Genomic DNA, 25,816 nt, shown 5'->3' with positions numbered 1-25,816 from the left:
TTTGAAAATTCTGAAATGTATAAGGAATATATGTGAAATCTGTCCTCCGAAAGGGCCCCGTGGTTGGTCCCCCACATCTGGTAAGATGGTATTGGATCTACCCACTGCGCTACTCAATGACCAAACACAAAAAAGTTGTTTTCGCGGTCAAAATCGCTTCGCTCTGTGGGCTAAAAACAGCTTTTTGAGAGGGCAGTCTGGACCCGGGTTTATTTGCCCTGATAGTGCCCAATCGCGCTCGTAGAACTTGTTACAGGGAAAGGTTTCATCGTAGGTGCTCTGATATGAGGAAAACAGTGAATTTTAGGGTTGCTAGACGTCCATATATATATGACCCACAGGGTGGTGTAACGTACCGACTGTCGTTACATCCCAGATTATATTTTTATATTTCCCAACATAATTTGCATTTGCGAATGACAACAATGAAACAAACAATTTTCTTTCCACCAATAAGATTTATTACAACATTAAAGTTTTTTACAGAACTCAAAACTTTAACCAGTTAAAAAGATTGAACATAATTTTTTTTTAGAGTTTTTAACTTTGATAAATATTGCACATTAGATAGATTAGGTCTTACCGATCTGTCAATCTATTAGATGGAGTTCATTTCATCTACGCATCAGCGTCTCCTTCAACTGTGTGGGCGTCACAGTCCGGTATCCCAAGAAGTCTTGAGACGGTGTCTGCTCAGCATCCTGTGTGGTGGAGGTTCTATGATGGCATCAGCCCTGCTCCACTGTCCCTGTCGAGGTCTCCCGTCTCCACGTGAGACACACAAGACCAGATTTCGGTGAAGAGTCGATATCCCGAAGAGAAGGCTAATGCTCCATCTCCCTCGTCCTATGCTGATAGGAATAAGAGCCCGGTGGCCCTAGGTTGCTGCGTCTAACTTAATTAGATTGTCGATTCACCAGAACATAATGATGTACTCTGCTCGAGGCTAGACACCTTGTGTTAAGCGCTGAACGTTGTGTGTATTTTTAGATCTGGGCTTTTCTCAGCACACTGGTGGCTTTTAAGGGAAAACTTCCCATTCCAAAAACCAATCAGACAGCAGAATCAATAGCTTGTAAAAACTTGGTAAAACTCATTTACATATCATACGGAATAAAACACTATTTTCAACTTTTGACGTATGGAAGTTGGCAACATAGAAAAAGTAAACATTGAAAACCTGGCCAGGGTCTGCAACAATAGGCCTATTGCAAATTGAAATTCTCATGAAATTATTGACCGTGAAGTGGTCCGCGGCCCACAGATGGTATGAAAGTAAAAACATTGCATATGATTCTTGTATAATTACATTGCAAAGCATTTATCACAATTTGATATTGCACAATAATATTTTCATATTCTTTATTGAGTCCGATGATGATCCCGCATGGAGCCCCCGCCAGTGATCCGTGGGACTTCCCACTGTAACATCAGTGACTGGCGGGTCCCTCATGTTACAGTGGGATTGCAGCATTGAATCTTCATGAATTATTAAGGAACTCTGGGACCTCATAAAGTTGCTTGGGGAGGGGGGGGTCACGTGACCTGAGCCCCTAGGTTCCAGGGTCTATGAGGTGCTGTATTTAAATTGAAATTGAAAAAACAACATTTTTGAGTGATTTTTTTCTATTGGACTATGATTAAATTGTCCTGGGGGGTACCCCCCATAGTAAAGCTCAACATTCATCACTACTGAGAAGCTTCATGCCAATGTTGGCATGCCAGTCAATCTTCTGCTGAATAAAGAACAACACAGCATCATCTAAATTTAATCCCTGTGTGACCCCTCTGATTATCTTTATGGTATTACTTAGATGACTATTACATTTAACTTTTGAGTCAGCCAGTAAGATAAGATTGGAAAAAATTGAAGCATTGCTTCTAAATCCATAGAAATACAATTTGAAGAGTAAGATTTCATGATTAACACTGTCATATGTCTTTCTTATGCCGAGAAAGATGCCAAGAGAATAAAGTTCTATGTTTATCCTTGTGTTCAATATAAAATTAATTTATTGTAAACTAAAAAATTTACCACATGCATGCAACTGTTCAAAAAGGTTAGCTTTTAAGGATTTGAATTTCCACTGAGCATATGTGTAAAAAAGATAGACAAAATAATTATATTTTCATGCATTCTTGTAGGAAGTGTACATGGACCTTCATAAATTTGATGAACTAGATTCCCTGATTAGAGGCATACATTTCATAGAAGAACATAACCAATTTGAATGTTATTATTGGGCAAATCCTATGGATGATAAATGTGAAAAGCAACCATTCGACTTTAGTGACCCGTATCCATTCTTAGTTGTAAATATTGGATCTGGTGTGAGTATCCTAGCAGTTCATTCACCCACCAGTTTCAAAAGAGTTACTGGAACAAGGTAATCATGATTTTGTTCTTATATAGCCCATTTTTAGACTTTGTCAATGTAGCTTCTCAGGCTTGTCTTGCTTTGATGTTCTCAATGTTTAGTAATGAGTGATAAGAGTATTTTTAATGTAACAAAATGGCATAGTTTCACATATACTTATATTTTCATGCCTCTCATTCTATTTATTTAATACTTTGGCATGCATATATACACAATATGCAGGGTAATTACCAAAGTCCCTTGGCCACAAATTAGTGGCAAGCAGTTAATCCTAGAGGCTTTCAATTATAAAAAGTATCCAAATAACGTGTAGACCTCACTTACGTCATTCATATTGCAAAGGGTGGTATAGTTATTGAAATTAGAATAATAACTTTTTATTTGGTCATCCTGTTCTAAAAAATCCAATTAGAGAGAGAAAGTTATTGTCCTGTTTCTTCTGAGGCCAACAGGAAATTCCATATTTCTAAGTGTAATATTTGCTGAGGTATTTTTTTGAATTCAAAAATTGATGAAAAGGGGGAAAGAACCGCATAAACTAAAGGACAGGCTCATTATGCTGTTCTTTCACTCATTTCAGCATGTTATTTAATTCAAATATCTCAGCAAATATCGCACTTGGAGGCCAAGAACTTAGAAAAAAGCTTCCAGGCATAGCCAAATGACTTTAGTAAGGTGGTTTGGTGTGGTCACTAGAGTCTGGAACAAATTTCAAATCAAACAACAGAAAAATAAACATCAATGTATATTTTTGTAAAACAGAAGTTCATTAAGCCTTGGCTAATTTTGTTACATCGCACAGATTTTTTTTTCAGAAAAACTCATTTATTCAGATGGAATTACTAGGTATAGAGATTCTTGATTCTCTCTGAGGGGTCCTCAAAAAGTGCAAATTAAAAAAATATAGCATAAGTCATAAAACTTTCTTGTTTGGAATAAAATAAAAGAATGTGTGCCAATTTCTAGAGTCTGATCAATTGATCATTTTTGTTGCACCTCAGTCATTTCTACTCAGAGGCGAGTTTAACAGCGGAAATGGTAGCACATGCCTTGGACCCCGCAAAACTCCAACTTTTCACTTTTTTCTAATTTAAGGGGCCCAGTATTTTCTTTCGCACCTAGGGCCTCAACCAACCTTTATCCATCTCTATTTCTGCTCATATAAATACAAAAGCCACAACAAGCAAAATGCCCAACGAAGTCGCTGAAAAAAGATGCCCATAAAAAATGCATGAGGGCTAGTTATAGGGAGTTCAGCCCAGGTTGTTCAGATCTTTGTGTACTGTACTAAAGGATGTTCAGTGGTTTTGTGAGTTTGATGCCCAAATTGTCCTTGTGCTTATACACCTTTTCTCTCAAAGTGATTAAAAATTAAAATTAGAAAGACAAATATTTTTAAATGTTTTATTCACTGGTTTTTCACTACAAATTTTGACAATGTAATTTTCCCTTTAAAAATGTGTATAATCTTATCCAACAAGTCTTCATTTGATCATTTCTGTCACACCTTGATCCTTTTCCCACATATTAAAACTAATCAGGACCTACAGTTATTTTCAATTCAAAATAGCAGCATTCTACTTTTTTTTTCCGTATGTCTCACTAAACACGCTACACACTACTCTGACATGACGTGCACATATATCAATAACATGGTGAATTCTGATTTGTGGGAATTTACCACATCATGTGGTAATTAGAGGTTAGTGCACTAACTCCTTTGTGGTGGGACTCCCTGCAGTAGCAACATGTTTTGAAGTCATCTTGTTGCATAAGCAGGACCAACTTTTTAGAGGGGACACACTGTCAGGTTAGATAGAGGGAGGATACTGATACATTTTCAGTTAACCCCTCAATGGCAGCCAACTGCATATTTTAATTTTTTAACCCATTATATTATTTCACAATCTGTGCATGTTTGGTATCATTCAAAAGAAGAATTTATGTGGCTTTGTGCAATTCTAACTATATTATCATTTTCATTTATCATATTTTATTGTGAGTGATCAACGTTTGCTGCTTCACATGTGGGATCCGAGATATTATTGTTAATAGCATGCTTTAGGCCATTGAGCGGGGATGGGATTGCTGCTCCAAGTAGGGCCATTAAGAATTTACTTCAACATACTACACCATAACGTTGATTTTCTGAGAAAATTTAGCTTTTCTGCACCAATTGCGGTTCTCTGAAATTCCCTGTTCAACTTTTTCTTTTGATCACACCATTTGAGTCATGCTGTGACGTCAACTTCAGCGTTGCTACGGTAACTTATAGAAGGCCTTTGTGTGTGTCTTCCAGTTTTTTTTCATAGAATTCATCAAGATACCGATTCTGCCAAGGTTTACTGTATTTCTCACTGCTTTTCCTATGCACGTCGCGTTCGTTCCCCTTCCCAAATATTTCAATACATCAAGAAAGTTTTTTTTATAGAAGCAGTTTCTTTCCATGGGACTGTAGTCCTTGGAAAATCTATGGTGTCCGGAGCTCGTTTGGGGCCAAAAAAGATACAAAGCTCCATTGCACATGGTTTTTGTTTTTGAAATAGAATCTGCAAAGTGGAAAGGTAAGTCAATCAATTATCTAATTATCATCAATATTTTATTAGCATAAATTTGCAATTTTTTTATTGTATGATGCTGAAATTTTTTGTTTGTTTTCCCGTCGTCTGGTATCGAAAACTTCCTAAGAAGACTGGTATTGTTATTAGATGATGTTGGGCTGATCTAGAGCCCCCTGTTGGGAAGGGTGGTTTTCAAATTGTGGATGGGGTGACCATACGTCTCTCATTTTATCCCTTATTTTCCTGGACAGTTCTAGTTTTTTCATCTCCGTCCCGAATTGTGAAAAAAAATGCCTTAGTTTTTTTCCAGTTTAGTCGGAAGTTTTCTAAAAAGGGGTTATTTAGGGGGCCTGATCATCCCCCCACATAGATCCGCGCCTGGATGATGTGCCTGCAGCATTTTATCATTAATTAATTCATTTCTTGAAAGTTTTTCTGGAAAAACTGAACATTTCCAGAAATGTTTTCTGCCATGTGGGTGTTTTCCGGCATGCCGGATTATGCGTTGGAATATTCCGCTGCATTATCAACGCTGGTTCCGTAACAATTTTTTTTTTGAAAGTGAGCTGCATGCATCAGCTCTTCCATTTATCTCAAAAAATGAAAAATTTTCTGAGTACTGAAAATACGAAATTTTATGATGATGCAGGTTTATTGAAAATGGAGTAGTAAAATGAATGGAAAGATATAAAACTTTTAATGATTGAATGTTTTCAGGAAAAATAATTGCGGGTAAAACATTTCTTGTGCAACATATAAAAAATAAGGCTTTCATAAGGCTTATGATGAATAGCCATTCTGAGAGATTGTATTTTTCTAATTAAGACATTGTAGTTTGTTGCAAATATTTTTGAAATTCATAAAATGGAAATCTTTTACACCCCTTGGGCATACTGGTCTGCTGGGATATCAGGAAAACTCCTGGATTTCAAGCATTGGTTTTTCTTTTATTAGGACGGTACTATGTCTGTACACTATATTTTGAGAAAAATTCTGAACTGGAGGGTAAGGTGACAAGAAAAAAAATCTCCATTGATTTTCTGAAAAGAGAAGTCTCATGATTCTAAAAATATTACTTTTTCTTGTCCTTATTTTTTACTGATGCATAATTGATGTATCAGTACTATCTTAAACATTGATATGGTGTCTAGTAATTTGTAAGTTACTTGTAAAAGTTTCAAATAGTTAATTTAAAGCAAGTCTACTTGTAACTTCTAATTCCTATACTAATAGTACTGATTATGTACTTTCCTTTATTTTCAGATCCCAGATCTACATGATTTGATGCAGATAGCCTTGAAGAAATTGATTGCAATGAAGACAAAATATCTGACTAGTGCAGAGAAAGTCTTTCCTCTATTCAAGTTCTTCATGCATTTCATGTCCACAACACACGTGCGTACTCATATTGTTGTATTCATGTTGCTAACCAAATAAGGTGCTAAGTGAGATGGCACGGGTGATCCCTAATTGTATATATTCTCCCACACAATACTTCTATTTTGTATATTTTCATTAAATTCACCAGAGCGAGTGAACTCAACCCAATAAAACTGATGCTGGCTTCTTGTACGCAAGTTATCAAACCCATTTGCCCACCAATAAGGTGCTAAGCGAGATGACTTGTTCTGATGGATATATATATATATATTTATTTATTTCACAATAAGATTCTCATTTATTTTTCTTTTTGTATCCTATGTATATAATATGGCAAGTGTAAGATAACAGATGAGATGGCATGAGGCCCTCAATCACTTTTAAACAATATCTCCATCCTAATATGTGTACATTTATCCGTCTTAACTAAACCCTGCAACTTCTCCAACTCCCAATCCCATCTCGTCTGTAATCACCACAAAATTTGTTAATCGCGACAGTACCCAGTTGTCCGGGGAAAATATGTTGTAAAAATTTTGTATGGTTTTTTTTTTGACACAAAATAAAGTGTTCCAGACTCTGTCACAAAGCTGGGCTGGAAGAGATCTCGGCAACGGGATAAGTCCAGTGGCAAAGTTCTGGTGTTCATTCATTCATTTGTGCATAGAAAGTATAAAACCTGAAAATGGTTATTGTACGTTCTGCAATGTTACAATCAGTTGTAAGCAACATGGTGTGACTGCAATCAAAAGACATGCTCAGGTAAAAAACGTGTTGTATTGTGATGGGAAAAGAGATTCCAAAGGACGTTTGAAGCCAACTAATTAACCTCTTCTAAATTTCCAAGAGAAGAAAAATGAGCATTTAAGTCATTCAGACCAAGTGTCTATTACTGAGACATGCTTTGCAATTTCAGTTGCTGTTAACAACATACAATATACATTTGCAGATACTGCAATAGAGTTATTCCCAGTTATGTTTAGAGATTATAAAATTGCAAAAGATTTTTCATGCCATAGAAACAAGATTGCATACATGATATCAGATGGCATTGGGCCTTGTATCAAAAATTGGATGATAGAGGAAATCAATCTGACAAATACGTTCTTCATGTGTTTGCATCCCGTTTTTCGACTGGAAAATTCTTCATTATCATGTATTAAGTACATTGTTTCAAAGCTACTGCAAGTTGTTTGTCCTTCAGATACCCCTGTTCTCTTGGATGAATGGATTTTTCTGCAAAGTCAAACAGGCGAGTTATCAAAGGTTAGATCAATATTGGGATCTATATTTGATGTGAAAAATTTAGATGGAACTGCATAGTTCAAAATTTTGCCTGTGCTCATCAAAGCCTTATTATGCACATGGAAATGCAGACTGAGAGGGGCTTTACTACTGGACCAGACATGCACCTCGTCCATATTCCTCTGCGGAACTTCTAACGAATTGGTACATGTTGGAATGTGTGTGTATGTGTAGTGAACCTGATGTGAAGTTTGTTTCTGTGTAATGCTTGTTGTGTGTAGTGCTTTTGCCATCAAGTTTTCTAACTGTTAGTGAAGTGTAATGATTGAATAATTGTATTGTTGTAGGCCTGTTGCTTTCTGTGGTGAGACTTTTTAATGAGAAGATTGGCTCACATTCGCACCTCAAAGTTTGGGAACCACAGAAAACCAATTTCAGTCAACCACCACTATGGTGGGGTTCGAATCCGGGTCCTCGCGATGCAAGTCCTTCAATATGACCACTCGACCACCATAGCGGCTGAGAGGGGCTTTAGTGTAAACAAACATTTCCTGCAACATAGGTAGAATCTTTCGATTGAAAGTATCAATGGCATTAGGCAAATAAACCCTTATGTATAGCATTCTCAAAGTGCCAAAGATATTGATGTCAATGCTGAAAGCTGTTCGTAGCTTGTATCAGAAGTACCAAGACAGACTTCAGTGGCAAAAAAAATTTTCGATAAGAAAATTCCACAACCAGATGAAAATCAGACTAAAAGCAGAAGAAAGGGAGTTGGAAATTCAGTTATCATCATCAAAAACTATGCTAAACACTGCAGAAAAAATGATAGAACTGGGATAAAATGAGAAAATTTTGCAGACATTGAAAGTTAGCAAGTTCTTGTGAAAACATCAAAAGAAAAAATGTGTAGTGTTCGTGAGAAATTAGAGGGAAATAGAAACACAAAAAATTAAAAAGTTTGTATATGCCATGAGTTTTTTTTTTATGTATGTCTATTTGTTTGATTTGTAAATTTTTACTTTTTCTTTTTGCGTCCAGCTTGGATTATGTGTGACTAATTTTTAAATCCCTATAAGTGGATGTACGTTTTATCAAACATGTAAAACTGATTTTTGATGCCGGAACCCTATAACTGGTTAAAATGTTCAAAAATTATGTGAGAATGCTTTTTAATAATCTGATTATCTCTGTTCAAAAAATCTTCATTTTCACAAAGGCAGTGCTCCCACTCATCTTACTTTTTGGTAAAATGTCCTACTTTCTAGTTTTTGTTCTACTTTTCCTACCAAATCTTATCAAAAAAATTTGAATAATTCATTTTTATTGAGGAAGGAATCATCGATATAATGCTGAATAATACAAATGTAGTAGATTGCAATTAATGATTCTGCCAAAGCAGAAATTGTATAGTTTTTCAAGTTCTTTGGGAGGTGTACGTGGACCACTTGGTGTTTTTTTATTTTGCTTAGTTCGAGGGTTCAATAAGTAGAGTAGTCATTAAAAACTTTTGCCTGGTTGAAAAATAATTTTGTATTTACTAGTTCATGGTCTTGGACAGTAACTAACATTCATCATTCAAAATTATGGCGCACATTTTGTTTATAAGTGAAACAAAACAGTTTGCTTTAAAAAGCAGTTGGATACATAGGTCTATTCTAGGTTTGGTGATTCTGATGCTACCCAATAGCATTCAAGTGTTTTCTGTATTTTTAGGGCATGTGCAGAGCCATAAACAATATTTACAATGCTCAGTAAAGAGCTAGAAATGAAAGTGGTTTTTTGTCAAAAACGATTACACTGGCATTGAACACTAAAATTTAAACAAATCCTTTTAAAAAAGGGATGGAAAACACAGTAAAACCATCTGGTTCACCTTCACTTGTTTATATCAGACCTTGTAATTTACACATTTTGCATTGTGCTTTTAGAAGTCATCTCAAAAGAGCGTCATTCTTAAAAAACATACATATCTTTATAATTTGCTGTGTGCATTGTTGAAGAGAATTGATAGATTGGACTGTGAAAGACTCCAAAAAAGAATGTAATTTATATTGTGAGAGAGATAGAAAAGCATTTTCTGTGGTTGCTAGTACCCTGTTTTGGCCCAAAATTGGTTTTGTAACCAAGTCATTTCTGTCATTTTGCTTTGGCTTGAGTCAATTTTACAGGATAGGGAAATAGTGCTTTATTAAAAATAATAATAATTTTGAAAATTTTCAAAAAAAGAAATTTTTTTAGGGATTTTCTTTATTATGCTATCATTATGTTGTCTAAGGAGGGTGCCCTCCCCATCCTACTGTTTCTAATTTTTTGAATGGAAGCCCTGCAAAGGTAATAATGATTCTGCGCACTGTTCCGAATTCACAGATTGCCGCTCAGAGACACAAAATTTACTGCTCTGAAAAGAGTTAACAGCAATCCCCCATGGCTGCATTGAGCTAAAATGCTATGTATAATTTAGTTAGTGCAGTGAAACCTGTCTTTAACAGAACCTGTATTAAGCGGAAACCTGTCTTTAATGGAAAGAAATCGTGATATCGTGATTTCAATGCCAAAATACACATTAAAAACATGGATTAAACAGAACCTGTCCAACTCGGAAACGGAAAGGAAAATTTTACACAAACACTTTGACTGTTTCGCGGCATATTGATCAAAGGATCGTACGAAATATTAGTGCTTTTATCAAAATTTATAATGCAATGACTGCTTGCCAATGCGAGTTCTACATCATCCACTCTTAAGATTTGTAACAACTTTTACCGTACTTGATGCTGAGGTTTTTGAAAAACCATATGTAGTGAAGCGGTTGCTTTCTGAAATTGTAACAAAATTTTTTGATAAAGCAGGCTTTTTTCTGGGAGAAATCAGTGTAATGGTTAGGTTTCCAAATGATATACAAGACTTACAAAATTGTATGCAAACTGCTTTCTGTGAACGCAAGTGCTGAGTAGGGCCAGAATCAGAGGGAGGTAAAGGGGGGGGGGGCAATTGCTCGAGCAGCAAAATTTAGGAAGTGGCAAATTTTTCATGCGAAGACCTTTTACAGTGGTCGGGGCAGTGAAATCATGTCTTATGCCTCTTTCTCATTGAAGATTTCAGAGAAGGTCAAAAAGAACGTAAATGTAGTCATTTCATATGAAGAAAAATGTGGGTGAAGTTTCATATATATGCTGTGAAAATCTAAATATTTAGTAATTATAGAGTAAATAATGTACATTATTTTATGTACATTTAAATTAATTCGTTTATTTCTAATTGATTTATTTTTATTATACTGTACTTCAATTACATATGAGATCGTTACATAATTTTGCACATTATGCCAATAGAACCTCTATTAAGCGGAAACCTGTGTTCAACGGAAAAAATCTCGGTCCCTTATGGTTCTAAGACAGGTTTTACTGTAGTTCTTTATTATAGCCAGGAGGCTGTGTTATAAAACCGATTTTCGGCAGCCGTAGAAGTGAAAAAAACAATTTTATCAAAAAAAAAAAAAATCATAAATTTTTAAGTGTAATACAAGTGATATTATATAATATTATAGACAAGACATTATTTTATAAACATAAAAAATTTCAAACTGCTTCCCTTTTGAAGGCAAGAATCTCAGCCGAGAATAAATGGAGGAAAAACATTAAAGCTCTCTCTTTTTTCACCTCTATTTATTGCCATGTTTTATGGGTAACCATATGAATGAAAGTTGGTTTTTTTGTTAACCTCAGTACAGGTATCCCTCAATTTACATGGCTTCACTTTACGCGATTTCACTATAACACGATTTTGAAAAGTTTATTTGAGAAATCACCTGCAAAATTTGGCCAGGAGTTTGATGCGCATTCCCGGTGGAGAGAAACAACACTTTAGCGCCCGAGTGGTACAGTGATAAGATGCTCGTCTTCCACTATGAAGGTTACCATCAAGGTCCAGGGGTTCAAATCCGTGCACAAAAGATTAGAAAGAAGTAAAGAAGTTCTTTACCTACTGAGCCTGGGGCGACCACCGATGGATGGCGTCTTCATTTCCCACCCAACTCCACTGGTTGGAAATTGCTGTATGGTGATATATGACCGAGTTGGTGTGCGGTAAAGTAGTAGGTGTTTGATGTTTATCTTGAAAATGGGCTAGCAAATTAAAGACATGCGTAACATTGACAATGCTAGCAGAATTTTAATCAAAGAAAATATCCTAATGAAACTAGAATTGCCATATTTGTGAGGGATATTCAGGATTCTTTGGCAATTCAAATTTAGAAGATTTATTTAAAAGTTTGAATAACCAATTCGCATTTAAAAATAAAAATTATTTTGCTGCTGGAAGTTGGGTTTATTTTTTTATCTTCCTGAAGAAAATCCCTATGCCTATTTTATCCATGTTAAATTCAACTCATTTTATGCAATTTTATCTCATGTGATTACTTTTTCAGAACTAATTAATCACAAAGTGAGAGATGCCTGTGTACATATTTTTTCCTTTTCTTCCTCTCTCCATTCTCTAGCCTTAGCAATGAGCGAATCACTTTCTTTTCTGAAGTGAAAATCACATGAGAAAAGAGAAGATATACTTTGCAAATGAAAAAATAAATAAATATATATATACATATGGGAGAAGGTTGATGAATGTGGTTGATAGTGAAAGAATAATCTACTGCTCATGTTTTTTCCTTTATTTCTTAAATGTACAAAGGTATCAATTTCAGATATATTTTAAAAAAAACAAAAGCTTCCAAATGTTATCACTATTTTCAAATTTCATCAGTGTAGAGGCTACCCTTTGCAGATATCTGTTTCTCTAGCATCTGATTAGTCATCCATTCAGCATGTTTTTGTTGGTCATTCATGTGTATTCTACTTTCCAGTCTGGGTGGAGGCACTTTTCTTGGACTATGTTCTCTTCTGACTGGTTGTGATACATTTGAAGATGCCCTGAAGCTAGCTGAAAAGGGTGACAGCACAAAAGTTGATAAATTAGTAAAAGACATCTATGGTGGTGCATATTTTAAGTTCAACTTGCCTGGTGATGTAGTAGCTAGCAGGTAATGTATAAAATTTATCATTTGTTGTTGAGTACTTTTTATAATAAGGCTTTTTAATTGAATTGTATATTCTAATAGAATACAAGAGTCGTTTGTAAAGCTCTCTGCATAATTTAGTAATGGGTTAATGAAATTATATGCACACAGTAGACTTGTAATGTGAGGATTGTTACAGGCTCCAAGATGCCTATTAAAAACACTCTTTTGGCTTCAATGATCTTTATTTAAAATTATGTTTATATGATTGTGTTTTGCCTTTTGTAAGAAAAAATCAGATTATTGAGCAGACTTCTCAATTGGCAGGATGATTAATTTCTGCACTCATTATTCTCTGTTATGCAAAAGGGAATAATGATACACTGTTAAAGATGTTGCATTTGCATTCTCAAAGAACTATTTAAACTTACTGTTCATATGGAATATTTTAAAGCTTGCTGTTATTTTTTTATAGCCAAATGACCCTTACTCTTGAAAAGTCCCTCATACTATGACACATCTCTTGGGGTGGGTTTTTAAAATTCATAATTTATCTTTTGGCTGCGTAAATAGTGGGAATTATGCCTTTCTGTACGCGAAATTTTCCCCCCTTGTATTGCAAATCATCAGAATGCAAGCAGGCTACAATCCTGATCATAGATAGACGATGGGAGCAGTTTAATGGTTAGCTGATTAATCTGGTATAAGTTTTTTTTTTAAAGAATACAGTAAATATAAAAATATAAAAACCTATATTTAGAGAAACAGTGTCTCAGGTTAAAAGGCCATAGTTGGTATGAATGCACTCTTCATATTTCTCTAACACTAGTGGTTAGAATTTTGAGATGTTTGTGGGTCTGATTTGTTCAACTATTGTAGCATATGTTTATGATTTGTTCAGGGTCAACAACAATCTCCAAGAATTTATATGCCCAATCAGGCATGTGACTTAAAATAATATATGTCCACATTAACATTTAACATACCTGAAAAATATTACTAAAAATTGTTACTGGATTTACCTATTTCATTGTAAAAATCATTTCTCATTAAAAAAAACACCTAAAATAGCTCCATGTAAGAGTTATTCACATAATCCTATTAAAAAAAAAACAAAAAAACTCATAAATATACACAAATTTGTAATATGAATTATCATCTGAATCTGCTTTATCATTACTGTGACTGTTGATAATATGAAAACCAGCATAGAATTTCCTGATCTTATTTGTCTTACCACCCCTTGTCAAAATTTAATTTTCTTATCACCTCCCCTTTGTTAAGACATCCTGTTACATTCAGGGGCAAATTTATCAATCTTCGGATTATCAGTGCCGATTCTCATAAAATTAATGTCGCTAATTGAAAATGTGAACTAACTCAATTGTAATTTTATGCGCTGTTGGTGTCTGAAAAGAAGTCAGTAAGTTACTGTTCACTTCACTCATGGAATCATATCTGATTTGCGTTTTAGGACCGGGCATGGGCAGGTGCAAGTGATGCAGCAGCACTAGGCCACAAAATATTAAGGGCTGTTAAAATAAAGGAAATTAAATAATAATAACTAGTAACTCCTGAATAACATTTATTAGGAGAATGAAACATACTTTAGAAAAGTAAAAAATAATTAGAAAAAGTATTCAAATAACATGCCTATTTTAAATATATCATTTATTTTCTTCAGGACACCCCCCCCCCCCCCTCCACTAATCGGCTTTGTGGACATGGTGCATTTTTTGCCATTAAAACTCGTATTTGTTTACTATGCACCTATAAAGTTGTTGCTGTAAGTTGTGCAAAATGACTCATCCCGAGCGTGTGGTATAATTTCAGTAACAAAAAAATAGTCTTTTAAAGCCTTTTACAAATGTCACAAGGAAGGGGTGCTGGAGAAACACCCAGCATTCCTGCAAATAATCGTAATAATAATAAAAACATGAAAGTGTTGTAATTTTTTTTTATGTGTCCGGGTCAGGCATATGGTTGAAAAAAATACATGCCCAGTAAGAATTTTTACATGCTCCAGGCATGTCAGGCAAAAAATTTGTTCAACCTTATAAAAACTCATATCAATGATGACTCTTTAGTGTGTGAGACTATCCTGTTAATGATTGTTTTTTACTGACCAGGTTTCACAACTATGTTTTTAAAATGGAAGTAAAAATTTTGTTGTGTAACAAAAAAAAATTGTGTAACAAAATTATATAAACAAATTCTAATATTTTTGGTTTGAAATAAATTCAAAGATTCATTTTTCTGATGAATTTCTTTCAGTTTTGGAAATATGACCAGTGAGAAAAAAAGAGCTGCAGTAAAGAAAGAAGACTTGGCAAAAGCCACTCTTATAACAATAACTAATAACATTGGCTCAATTGCTCGAATGTCTGCTCGTAGTGAGGTGATTTGTTTTTTTTTTCTTAAGCTTTTTGAAATTTTCACGTGAAGGTCATAAATTCACATAAAATATTATTTTCCTTTATATAATATTTTCCTGGGCATTTAAAATTTTATGCATTATATTGGAGAGAAAAGTGTGTATACTAGAGAGTAAGAAATACTCTCTTGCTGAAGTGATAGCTAAAAATATTTATGACTGAAGGAGTTAATCTCTTTACATACAGGGGGGAAATATCTCTGCCCAGTGAAGATGGACGAAATATATTCAAGCTCTTTCTTCCTCCTTCCAAGACTCTTCATTGATAACCCTGTAAACAGGAATACATTTTTTCCCTTTTACTTCAGCATTACTATTTTTTTCTCTTCTCCCATGCTGTGGTTTGATGAATAAAAAAATATAAAGTAGTACATATACAGGGAATGGGTGCCTTGGAGATAGAGAAAGTATGGAGTACCTGCTCCACTTATATTTTTCCTTTCATTTTTACATGTTAACAGTAATAACAGTTTGAGATTTTTTGCTGGTGCTTCAGCTGTACATCGCCCCAAATTTGTTGTCAAAATATAACCTCCCATAGATATATCGCTTGCCTATATCCCTACATTTCAAAATTATTTGTGGCTGTTTTAACACTGACACTACCCACATTCTAATCAAATCTTCACATTTTTCCAATAGATTCAATCACTCTCAAAAATTCATCCACAGATTGCTTCAAATTTAGTTCCCCCCTTACAATTATTGATTGGAACAACCTTTCATCAGGTTCTGTAGACTGTACTTCAATCTCTGATTTCGTATGTAGCATCAATTGCCTATGTCAAATCCCATCACCACACCCTCTTGTATAGGCCTCGCCCGAACAACATTGTATAAATAAATAAATATTAAAGCCTGTATGTAAAAGGGTTAAATTCACATATAAAAATTATAAAGAAATTTGATTTCTGAGTATTTCGACTATCTTGGAACGATCTCTGTCTTAACGAAACCCCGAAACTTTTCTTCAACTTCCAATCCCATCTCGTCTGTAATCACCACAAAATTTGTTAATCATGACAGTACCCAATTGTCCGGGGAAAATATGTTGTAAAAAATTTGTTTTTGACACAAAATAAAGTGTTCCAGACTCTGCCACGAAGCTGGGCTGGAAGAGATCTTGGCAACGGGATAAGTCCACTGGCAAAGTTCTGGCATTCATTCATTGTGTCTTCCCGCCAAAATCTCCTGCAGGAGTAAACAAAAAGTAAAGAGCTCAAGTGTGTGTATTATTATCTGACCACAATCGCTATGTACTGTACGTGTATACATACTTTGCCCATTGATTCTTTTTTTTTCTTCTTAAAATAACCATAATATTATATACACTCAAACCTTCAATTTTTTTCCCATGTATATTTTATACAGTTATTTTTTTAAATACGCATCTTAAAGACTTTTCTAGTAATGTATATCTAACGTGTTTCACTGCCCCTTATCATTTGGCACACGGTGCGATTGCACTAGTTGCACAGCCCTAAGACCGCCCTTGCTGCCTACCACACAACAGTTGTTATAATGACCGTATGTTATAGTGACCATTCCATTACAATGACCAATAGGATAAGTCATAAATGTTTTCATAGAGCAATTATCATATATGTTTTCCTTTCGTTGTAATGAGCCTCCCAATATAACATCCGTTTTCGGCAGGACGAAGGGGGTCATTATATCGAGTATCGACTGTACTTTGATACTGGCCATCGAAGCTTGGCAGTACTTCTAGCTGGCTTGTGGATGGTTGCCAGAGAACTTTGCAGTTTGTGTAGTACAGACATTTTATTATCATTCCCCAAGCCATGTCAGTTCAATTCTAATCGTATAACAGCCCCTTTAAGCTCTACCCTTGCAAGGTTTTCTTTTTCTTTCGGAAGCATTGCTTTTTTGGCAATTTGCCATAGGAATCAACATTGAGTGGTGTGTATATCCAATTTTCTTTATTTCTTAATTGAAGAAGTAACACCCTCTCCCCTCCTCACTTCAATACACAGAATTTGCTGTTGGTGAGCAGAAAATGGTTTTCTCAAAATGGATGTTGCAGTCTTTTTTCTTCCAGAGCTGTTTTTTGGACTGTCTTTTTTATATTATCATAGGAAAAGCTGGACCATGGTTAGAATAGCATCTGCCTTGCTTGGAGGTAACATGGGTTCTTGTATACCAGAAATTTCGATGGCGATTGGTCAAAACATGTAAATGTGTGGGAAAAAACGCATAAAACATCTGATGTCAATGAAGAGATAAATGTTTAAAAGTGAAAAAAAAATCCAAGTAAAAAAAAGAATAAAATAATTTTGGATATCTGAAAAGGAGGACGAAAGGCGATTTTGCCACCTGGCAGTCGAGTTGTTAGGGAACTAGCCTCTCACTGTGCAGGTCTGGGTTCGAATCCCGGTTCGGGCATGGATGTCTACTAACACTAACAAATTCCCTGGACGGATCATGCTGATCCCTTGGGAATACGTGAGAATCACGTTATTATTATTATTAAGAGTGAATTTTCTGAAACATAGGAGGACGCTTGAAATGACACCAAAAAGGTGGATGTCTTATAGCCCTACATACTGTAATATAGTGATTCACCATAAACTCATGATACAATGGTTATTCAAGACTTCATGAAGGCCACCAAAAGTGCACCTTTTTATTATCAAATGAAGTTGCCATTATTTTCATTTGTGATTGTGTTGATTTTCTTGAATTTCATCCTTTTTACATTAAAAAATCTAAGCAGTGGGGAGACTTAGCCACAATTGGCTGTATAAATTTATTGTTGTACCGATCATTATTCACTGTTACACAAAATTAAATGACAATTACTGGTAAAAATACAGCTATTCATGTCCATTGAACCATTTTTAAATCCTGAATGCAGGTGGCTAAATTAAATTTCCAATTTTTTTTACAGTGAAAGGGTTCTTACATTTGAGATGACCCTTGTATATAACATAATATGAAATCATCATAATTTCCTGTAAATAAGCTTTTGCGATGTATAAGCTGCACCTAAAAATGTAACCCAAGAAAAAAAGATTTTGTAAATATGCTGCAGAGCTTCACAGATTCCCCTCATAATTTAGTGGAAATTCAGTTCTGATACTAGATTTTCTTTTTTCTCTCTTTTCAATACTTATATTCATACCTAGTTGTTCATCTGTCTGTGTGTGATCAAAACTTACTGTAAGAAAGGTTTATTATATAAAACTTATAGATCTGCGAGACAGCTATACCATATTATGTATATCAATATCATGCAGCCCTGTATAGATGGCATATCATGAGTGAATATGCCATAGTTGATAAATTAGATTGAAATTTATGTATAACTGTTCTATATTATTTTTTAGAATGTAGGAAATTGTGTGAGATTGGAAACAATTTTCGCATGCAATGTAGCACTAAAGAAAAACGATGCATAAATCAGTGATGGATTAATAAATAAATAAAATGAATTGAACCTAAAAACATCCTCTACTTTGACAGATTGAATCAAATATTTGTGATGTGTTATTTTTCAAATCAGGCCAATATGAATATATAATACATTTAGATTTTTTTCTTCAGTTGGTTTTTTTTCTTTAAACACGATACCACTTTTATTTAGAGTTTCACAACATTCTAAGATGCAAAAAAAAAATTGAACTTCCACTGATTAGTTAAATTTTGAAGGGGAAAAAGCAGATTTAGATGCTTTCGACCTTATATTTGTATAGATCGTGTTGTGAAATTTAGTTTCAAATACTTTCAAGCTTAGATATTTTAGTTTCAATTTTAATTTATGTATTTATCTTTATTGCATTCAACATAATTACAGTTATACCTCAGCTTACAAATTTTCATTCTTATGAAGATTTTTTTCACAGTTTTCCAGCCTCAGGTAACAAATATGGATTCAGTCAATGAATGTTTCAGTTAATATAGATGCACACACACTAACATAACACAGCCATGTTGTGAGCTGAATTTATGTGCCAATCATCATCAGAATTACTGTCACTTGAGCAACTTGACAGTTATACCTCTGTTTCTCTTACTGAATTAATGACACTTCTGTTGACCATAATAAAATTTAGAATTCAAAAATTAAGATTAGTGTTGTGTTGAGACATCTTTTCTTTCTTCAGATATTTATGCACTTGTAATTTTTTCAGGGTATTGAAAAAGTTGTATTTGTTGGAAACTTTCTTCGAGTCAACTTATTGTCTATGAAACTATTAGCATATGCTATGGACTTCTGGTCAAATGGCACTCTCAAAGCACTTTTTTTGGAGCATGAAGTAAGTAATTAACCCCTCAAGCCCGGAGGAGATTTAAATAAATCCCATCTTGTAGTTCAGAGGAGATTGAAATGGAATTGCCAGTTTTTGCAGATGTTTAGTTAAAAAATTATAACTTTTAAACTAATCATTGAATTAATTTGAATTTTTTTCTGTTTATAAAATAATGTCATGTCTATAATATTATATAGTATCACTTGTATTACCAATTTTTTTTTACATTTTCTTTTTGGTAACTGTTTTTTTTCTCTTCTACCATGTTCCAAAAATTGGATTTATCTCAGCCTTGTTTTTGTAACAAAGAACTACTGACTCAATTATACAGGGCATTTTAGCTCAATGGGATAAAACATGCTCTTTACAATAATATCTCGGATCTTCACATGTTAAGCAGCAAACGTTCTCCACTCACAATAAAATATGATAAATGAAAATAATATAGTAATGATTATACTAAGCCACATTATTCCTCTTTCAAATGATACCAAACTTGCAGGAGATCTTGAAATAATATATAATGGATTAAAAAATGATAAAATATGCATTTGGCTGCTGCAGTACTCAGTAGGTTGCTTGACATTGAGGGGCTAAAATTACATAATTAAACACAATTATGTTACATAGTTTTAATTATATTATTTATTGCATTTCTTAGAATAAGTGCCACAGTTGAATGAAAGCATCAGTTTTTTCTTTTTAATGTAGTCATGACCATCAGAGTTCTAATCTGCATTGCACCTTTTATCTGTGATGACATTCAAGTTCAAATATCGTTGGAGTGTCATTAGCTATTATTCCCTTTTATGCTAAAACCGCTTTTGCACTTGAATGAAGCTGGGGTATCATCAGGTCTTTTGCACTTCATCCTCATGCTCATTTTGATTAGACAGAAGTTCACAAACTCATTTGTCATTGTATGGCATTCTGCAGCATATGTATAATTTTATAACAGAAATTATCACAGCACCAACATCACTGAATTGATGTCATGAATTTTGATCCAATAAAAACTTGCTTCACTGTTTATGGCAAAGATTCTAAATAAAAATGATTTTAGCGTGAATGCTTATTTTCGAATGTTTGATACTCTTATCTTAATTTATTTTTTAGAACCTTCACAAAACTAGCAAATTCTTGAAAATTTCTTTTATTGTCATAGGGATACTTTGGTGCTGTTGGCTGTTTGATGGAACTTATGAAGAAAGGAAGTTAGAAGAAACAATGTTCCTAATGAATAGAAAAGTTATTTTCTGCCAAAAGTGCTTCCAAAAAGAAAACGAGGAAAAACTGGATATATGTGATTCATTTAAAAAACTGAAATTTTATACCAGATTGTAACTATTTTATACAAAGATTTTTTTTTTTTTTTCCATTTGCGTTTTTGTGGGCAGTTTTTTTATTGTATTATTTTTTGGGCTTTTAAGCTTGACTCAATCTTAAATTATTTATTATATTTATTAAATGTCTCTTATACCAGTATTCAAAAAGCAATAACAGTAGCAATAGCACACAGAAGAATATAGTGTACCACAAAAGATTAGGCGTAGCATTAATTTTGAGTTAATGTAAATTGTGAGGCTTTACACATTTTGTGCAGGATTCCTGTGACAAATGACGCAAAAACACATAATAAAAATAAAACAAATTTTGAATATTTGCTACATTATTGCAGGAATAATGAAAATTCATTTCACAAAAGTTTAGGCACAAATTTTAAGTACTTTTTTTAGAAATCATAAAAAAAATTTTAGTTACTTATGTGATTGCCATTGCTTTTTATTCATCAAATACAGGTATTTTCATCGAAATTACAAGGTTTTGTAGTAATTCTGCACAAATTAAGCCATGCTTTCTCAATAGCATTTTTCAGTAATGAAATCAAAAAATGTTGTTTACTTATGTTAAACACGACACATGTAAGGGTACCACATAGGTTGTCTATTAGGGTTGACGTTCAGACTGAAGGCTGGCTAATCCAGAATTGAGATGTTTTTAGCTCTGAAAAACTTTTTCGTTCACTTTGAGATGTAAATGGAAGATGGATCCTGCTGAAAAGTCCAGTTTTAAACAACCAATATTTCTCCAAAATGGTAATAAATAGCTTTCAAGTGTTTCTTGGTACATTTCTGACTGCCATTTAACAATGCCAATGAGGTCTGACCATCACGACAAAATGCTCCCCACACCATCACTGAACTTCCACCTTGCTGTGCACTGAATAAAGTTCATGGACTCTTTCGTAGATCATGCCAAAAATAAGAATAACTATCTGGCCATCTATAAATTTCACTTCTTTTCATCACTGAAAATATATGCAGCCATTCGCCTGAATACAACATATGGTCTCGAGTCCAGTCCAATTACACTTGCTTATGGTGATGTTTTGAGAAGGATGCATGAATCATGCTTTGTGCGAATAGCAGAATTCTTGAATTCATCTTCGAACAATTTCTCTCGAAATATTCAATTGTTCTCTGCTTTATTTCACTAGCAGAGTGTTTTTGTTGTAGAAGCAGTGTTCATATTTTTCTGTCTTTGTGTTAACTAGTCGCTCAGGGTCTTCCAGGTCTGAAATTTTTTTTTTTCATTTATAATGCTCACCACGTGCTAGCACTCTATGGATGTCTCATTTAAATCCATTTAATTCAATAAAAATTTGAGAAACAGATTTACCTTGTGACCTCAGTACCTATATCCATGATACTTCCTTGTTTGAGGACTGAATTGATTTTGGCATGGTGAATAGCTCACAAAAACATTAAAGATTCATGTAGCAACATGAGAAATACCCCTTTGTGACGTAAATCTATGTGGCATATTGAAATTTGCAGAAATTTGATTCTGTTCCTATATTTAAGGTATGTAAAATTGAATTTTTAAATTTTTTTCTTTGAAGTTTTAGTTTTTATGAAACCTTCATCTCATATATTGTAAAATATATATATAATTTTTGATCTTGGATAAAATTATTAACAAAATCTATCAGTTATTTTTAATTTTATTAAAGAATATACTGTGTGCCTGAACTTTTGTGATGCACTGTATTTAATCACAATCTGTTTCTGAGTTATAACTCATTGTTTGATACAGGGCTTTTTGAAACCCAAACGTTTAATGTTTCATTGCATTTTAATTTGTAATAATTCTACATTATTAAAACAAAGATCTCTATCATTTTACTGGACAAAAATGCAAACATCTTTCTCTGTAAGCAAATAATTCAGCAACAGAAGTTTTTTGATTAAGCATAATATATCATCTCAAATATATTTTTATTTAAATTTCAAAATGTTGTGTAAAATCCTATACAGTCTGTTTTAAATGTCAGAAAGATTTGTTAAAAACTGAAAGATACAGAATGTTTTCTGAGCCAGAAAAGGTGAAATGAGATTAAATATTCAATATTTTTGTCATGAAAAAAACTTTTTTTTTTTTGGTTTTTTTTAATTTTGCTACAGAATGAATTTTTCTCTTTGTGAGACACAAAAACATGTCACCAAGTTCTAATGATGATTCCATTAGCAAATCTGAGGAAATTGTTTTATTTTTTCTTCTATAAAGTTTTACTTATTTCTTTTTCAGTTATAATTTAACTGATTTTGTCTTCTTAAAAACTGCTTACTTTTATTTTATATTTAGACTTACCAGTGCAGCTTCAGTTATGTGTTTGAAAAAATTGTATATTTTGTTTTTTGTTATAAGTAATTGAGATCAGACAGAATATTTTTTATCTCTATTGATGTTACATATGTGGGCAGCGAATTTAAACTTGCCAATGGAACATATTTTGTTTTTAAACATTCCATTTTTATAAGAAATTCAGTTGATGGCCTTTATTCTTAAATCTCTGAAACAATATCTTGAAGAGATAATACACATGTGCAAAAAAGTTGAGGACAGAGTACTTTTTAACACATGTTGTAGAAACTATACGCACAGATAGCAACAAATTTGCTAACACATTCAATGACATGTATATGTTAATTGCTGTTTGTGTATCGTTTTCTCAACTTCTGTTAAAAAGTGCTCTGTTCTTAACTTTTGAACTCATGTATGATCAAAAGGTTTTAACTAATCTCATATGATCAAAAGGTTTTAATTTTATAACCAGCCATATATCATGAATCTTTTTTAAATTGAGTTTTTATTTTCATAAACATCTTTAGATGTGCACATTGCTGAGTTAGACACATTAAAGGAAGTTTTGCACCTTATTGTGTCAATATGTGTGCATCATATGGAGTGATGCAAATCTTTTTTTTTTGTGCATTAACTATAAATATTTTATTGCCTATTTAGACAAATACTTTTCACAAAAAAGATGAAAATTTATTAAAATGTTGTATTTGTAAGCAAAATTTCATATATTTTATACATTAAGAGTAGGTATCTTCAATCTGGTGCTCACTGCAGTGTGTTTCATTGTTTGTGCTCAGTTTTATGAGATCTGGCATGACTTTGTGCTGGTCTGAGTTTTAAATTTTTGATGCTACACAGTTTTTAATAAAAGTTATGTGTATGTTCATCCCTAATGTGACTCTATGGGCATGGAAAAAAAAAACTTTTTCCTCAATCTGTTTATCTCCCTCAAATTTCTCTGCTGAAATACAGTCAAACCTCTGTTTCAGAGACACTCTTGATAAGCCATAAATCTTATTTGCCCCAACCAAAGTCATACAGACATACTGACCCTGCCATCGCTACCACAATCCCGATCTGCATTCAACAATCTCAATCCTAAGTTTGTAACTGAAACAAAAAGTGAAATTCAGTCTGGCGCTTCAATGCTCTTGATAAGGGGCACCTGTATTTAAGATATGGATATCTCCTGATCAGCGTTCCTTTGAATAGGATTTTTTTTAACTCTTAGTAAGGGACATCCCTATTTAAGGGACAAAAAGTCTGGTCCTGTGATTGTCCCTCTTTGAGAGGTTTCACTGTATACATTATGAAACAACGCAAAAAATAAATAAATCTAAAACTGGTCTTTCACTAATGAGCTCACTGGGTGCTTCCTTCACACACATTGAGCATGTGCCATCTACACTGAAAAGAAGAAAAACAAAATTGCGTATGACACACTGAAAATGTGATTTTTGATAACTTTTCATACTGTCAGGTGCTCTTTATTTTATCTCAATATTAATACATAGCCTTCAAAACGTTAAGCCTATTTTTAGAGTTTTTGTATGTATACTCTTTTTTTTATGCTGAAATAAATGGTGCTTGCAACTAGGAAAAACAAGATCCTTACATGAGAGTGTAATTTTCTTGTAAATTTTGTGCACTCTGAGTAGCATCTAATTGTTTCCTTTGTTTGTTTTCTGTTGGAAATTTATATTTGAGGAGTATGTAAAAAAAACCAATTATTTGGACCCGTTCTCAGCTAAACAGGTGATAGAAATGTTAGTTTTTTATGTAGTTATACTGATGCAAACCGTCTTCAACTAAATTTGTTGTGATGTACACTATTTCTTGATGCTGTATAAGAATTTACACTGTGAATATAAAAAAAATTCTTATTAATATTCAAAATGTGACTGTTCATGAAGTATGTAAATTTTTTTTCATATAAAAAAGTTTTTCAGACCATACAAAAGACATTTTGGTGTGCCTAAAAATAAAGAGAGTAAAATATAAATACATATTTTTCTTAAGTATATAATGCAGTAGAACTTGGTTAATTCAAATCATTTGACTGTTTATTCAGTTCCCTTGAATTTCCTATCTAATTTAATGTTGAAACTACCAGTTTAATTTGATTTTTTCAAATGTTTGTATAATTCGAAGTTTGAAGGGGGAAAAAAATCACACTTTCATTACAAATCAACATGGACAGCTTGAAAAAAATCTTACAATGCTTTGCTTTGACTAAGTTGTTGAACTATAAATCCTTTATCACAAATAAAAATTTTAATGCGCTAAAGCAGTTTTTGGCACATAATGAGTGCTATTTTTTTCAACCTTAGCCTCTGGCTTGAACAGCGATGCTCTGTCTACTAAGCAACATGTGGCGAAATGTCACACTAGGCCTGACTGCGACCGTTGGTCATACGACCGATTTTTTAGTAAAATAGTAGTACTCTTCTCCTACGAAAATGACACCCTTGTGTGCCTAAAGTTTAATCACGATAACTTCGGTCCTCATGTAAACAAACCATTGTACCAATTTTTGATATCACTCCACATCCTTTATCTTTATTGGTTGTAATTTTACCTATTCCTTCATTACCTGTTAAGGAACTCGTGCATTTTTCCTTCAAATGTTAGATAGGAAAATTCTTTTATAATGAATTTACAGAGATAAAAAATTTTCACTTTTCCAAATTTTGTTGAAATAAAAACAGTTGATAACACTAAAATTAAAAAACAGATATATATATATTTAAAAAAAATTGATGGACATTCTGTCATTATCATGGCACCCTCCTCAAGGGCTGGAATGATTCTTGCCATTTTTCTGTTTTTTAATGCTATAAATTTTCTATACATTACGCCAGCCGGCAACTAATTTATCACTGCCTCCT

At 33.5% G+C, this 25,816-nt stretch overlaps 1 protein-coding gene across 5 annotated transcripts in view; it reads left to right on the top strand.

Annotated features, from left to right (window-relative positions):
• The window catches only part of LOC149084934 (pantothenate kinase 3-like), a 77,091-nt gene extending 53,277 nt beyond the window's left edge, over positions 1 to 23,814 (top strand). For all 5 annotated transcript variants that reach the window (XM_089232669.1, XM_089232673.1, XM_089232671.1 and 2 more), the window contains 5 exons: positions 2,146 to 2,387; positions 12,426 to 12,602; positions 14,853 to 14,976; positions 19,164 to 19,289; positions 20,449 to 23,814. In XM_089232669.1, coding sequence (XP_089088795.1) covers positions 2,146 to 2,387; positions 12,426 to 12,602; positions 14,853 to 14,976; positions 19,164 to 19,289; positions 20,449 to 20,502 — 723 coding nt within the window. In that variant the 3' untranslated portion in view covers positions 20,503 to 23,814. The remainder of the gene's footprint in view (positions 1 to 2,145; positions 2,388 to 12,425; positions 12,603 to 14,852; positions 14,977 to 19,163; positions 19,290 to 20,448) is intronic.
• Positions 23,815 to 25,816: the final 2,002 nt, after the last annotated feature.

The sequence above is a fragment of the Pholcus phalangioides genome, unplaced genomic scaffold (assembly GCF_987345545.1).
Source record: "Pholcus phalangioides strain wild (caught in Gottingen) unplaced genomic scaffold, Ppha-v1.0 ptg000007l_1, whole genome shotgun sequence".
Taxonomy (NCBI): domain Eukaryota; kingdom Metazoa; phylum Arthropoda; class Arachnida; order Araneae; family Pholcidae; genus Pholcus; species Pholcus phalangioides.
The sequence above is the reverse complement of the archived record's forward strand: the minus strand, read 5'-3'. Positions and strand labels throughout refer to the sequence as shown.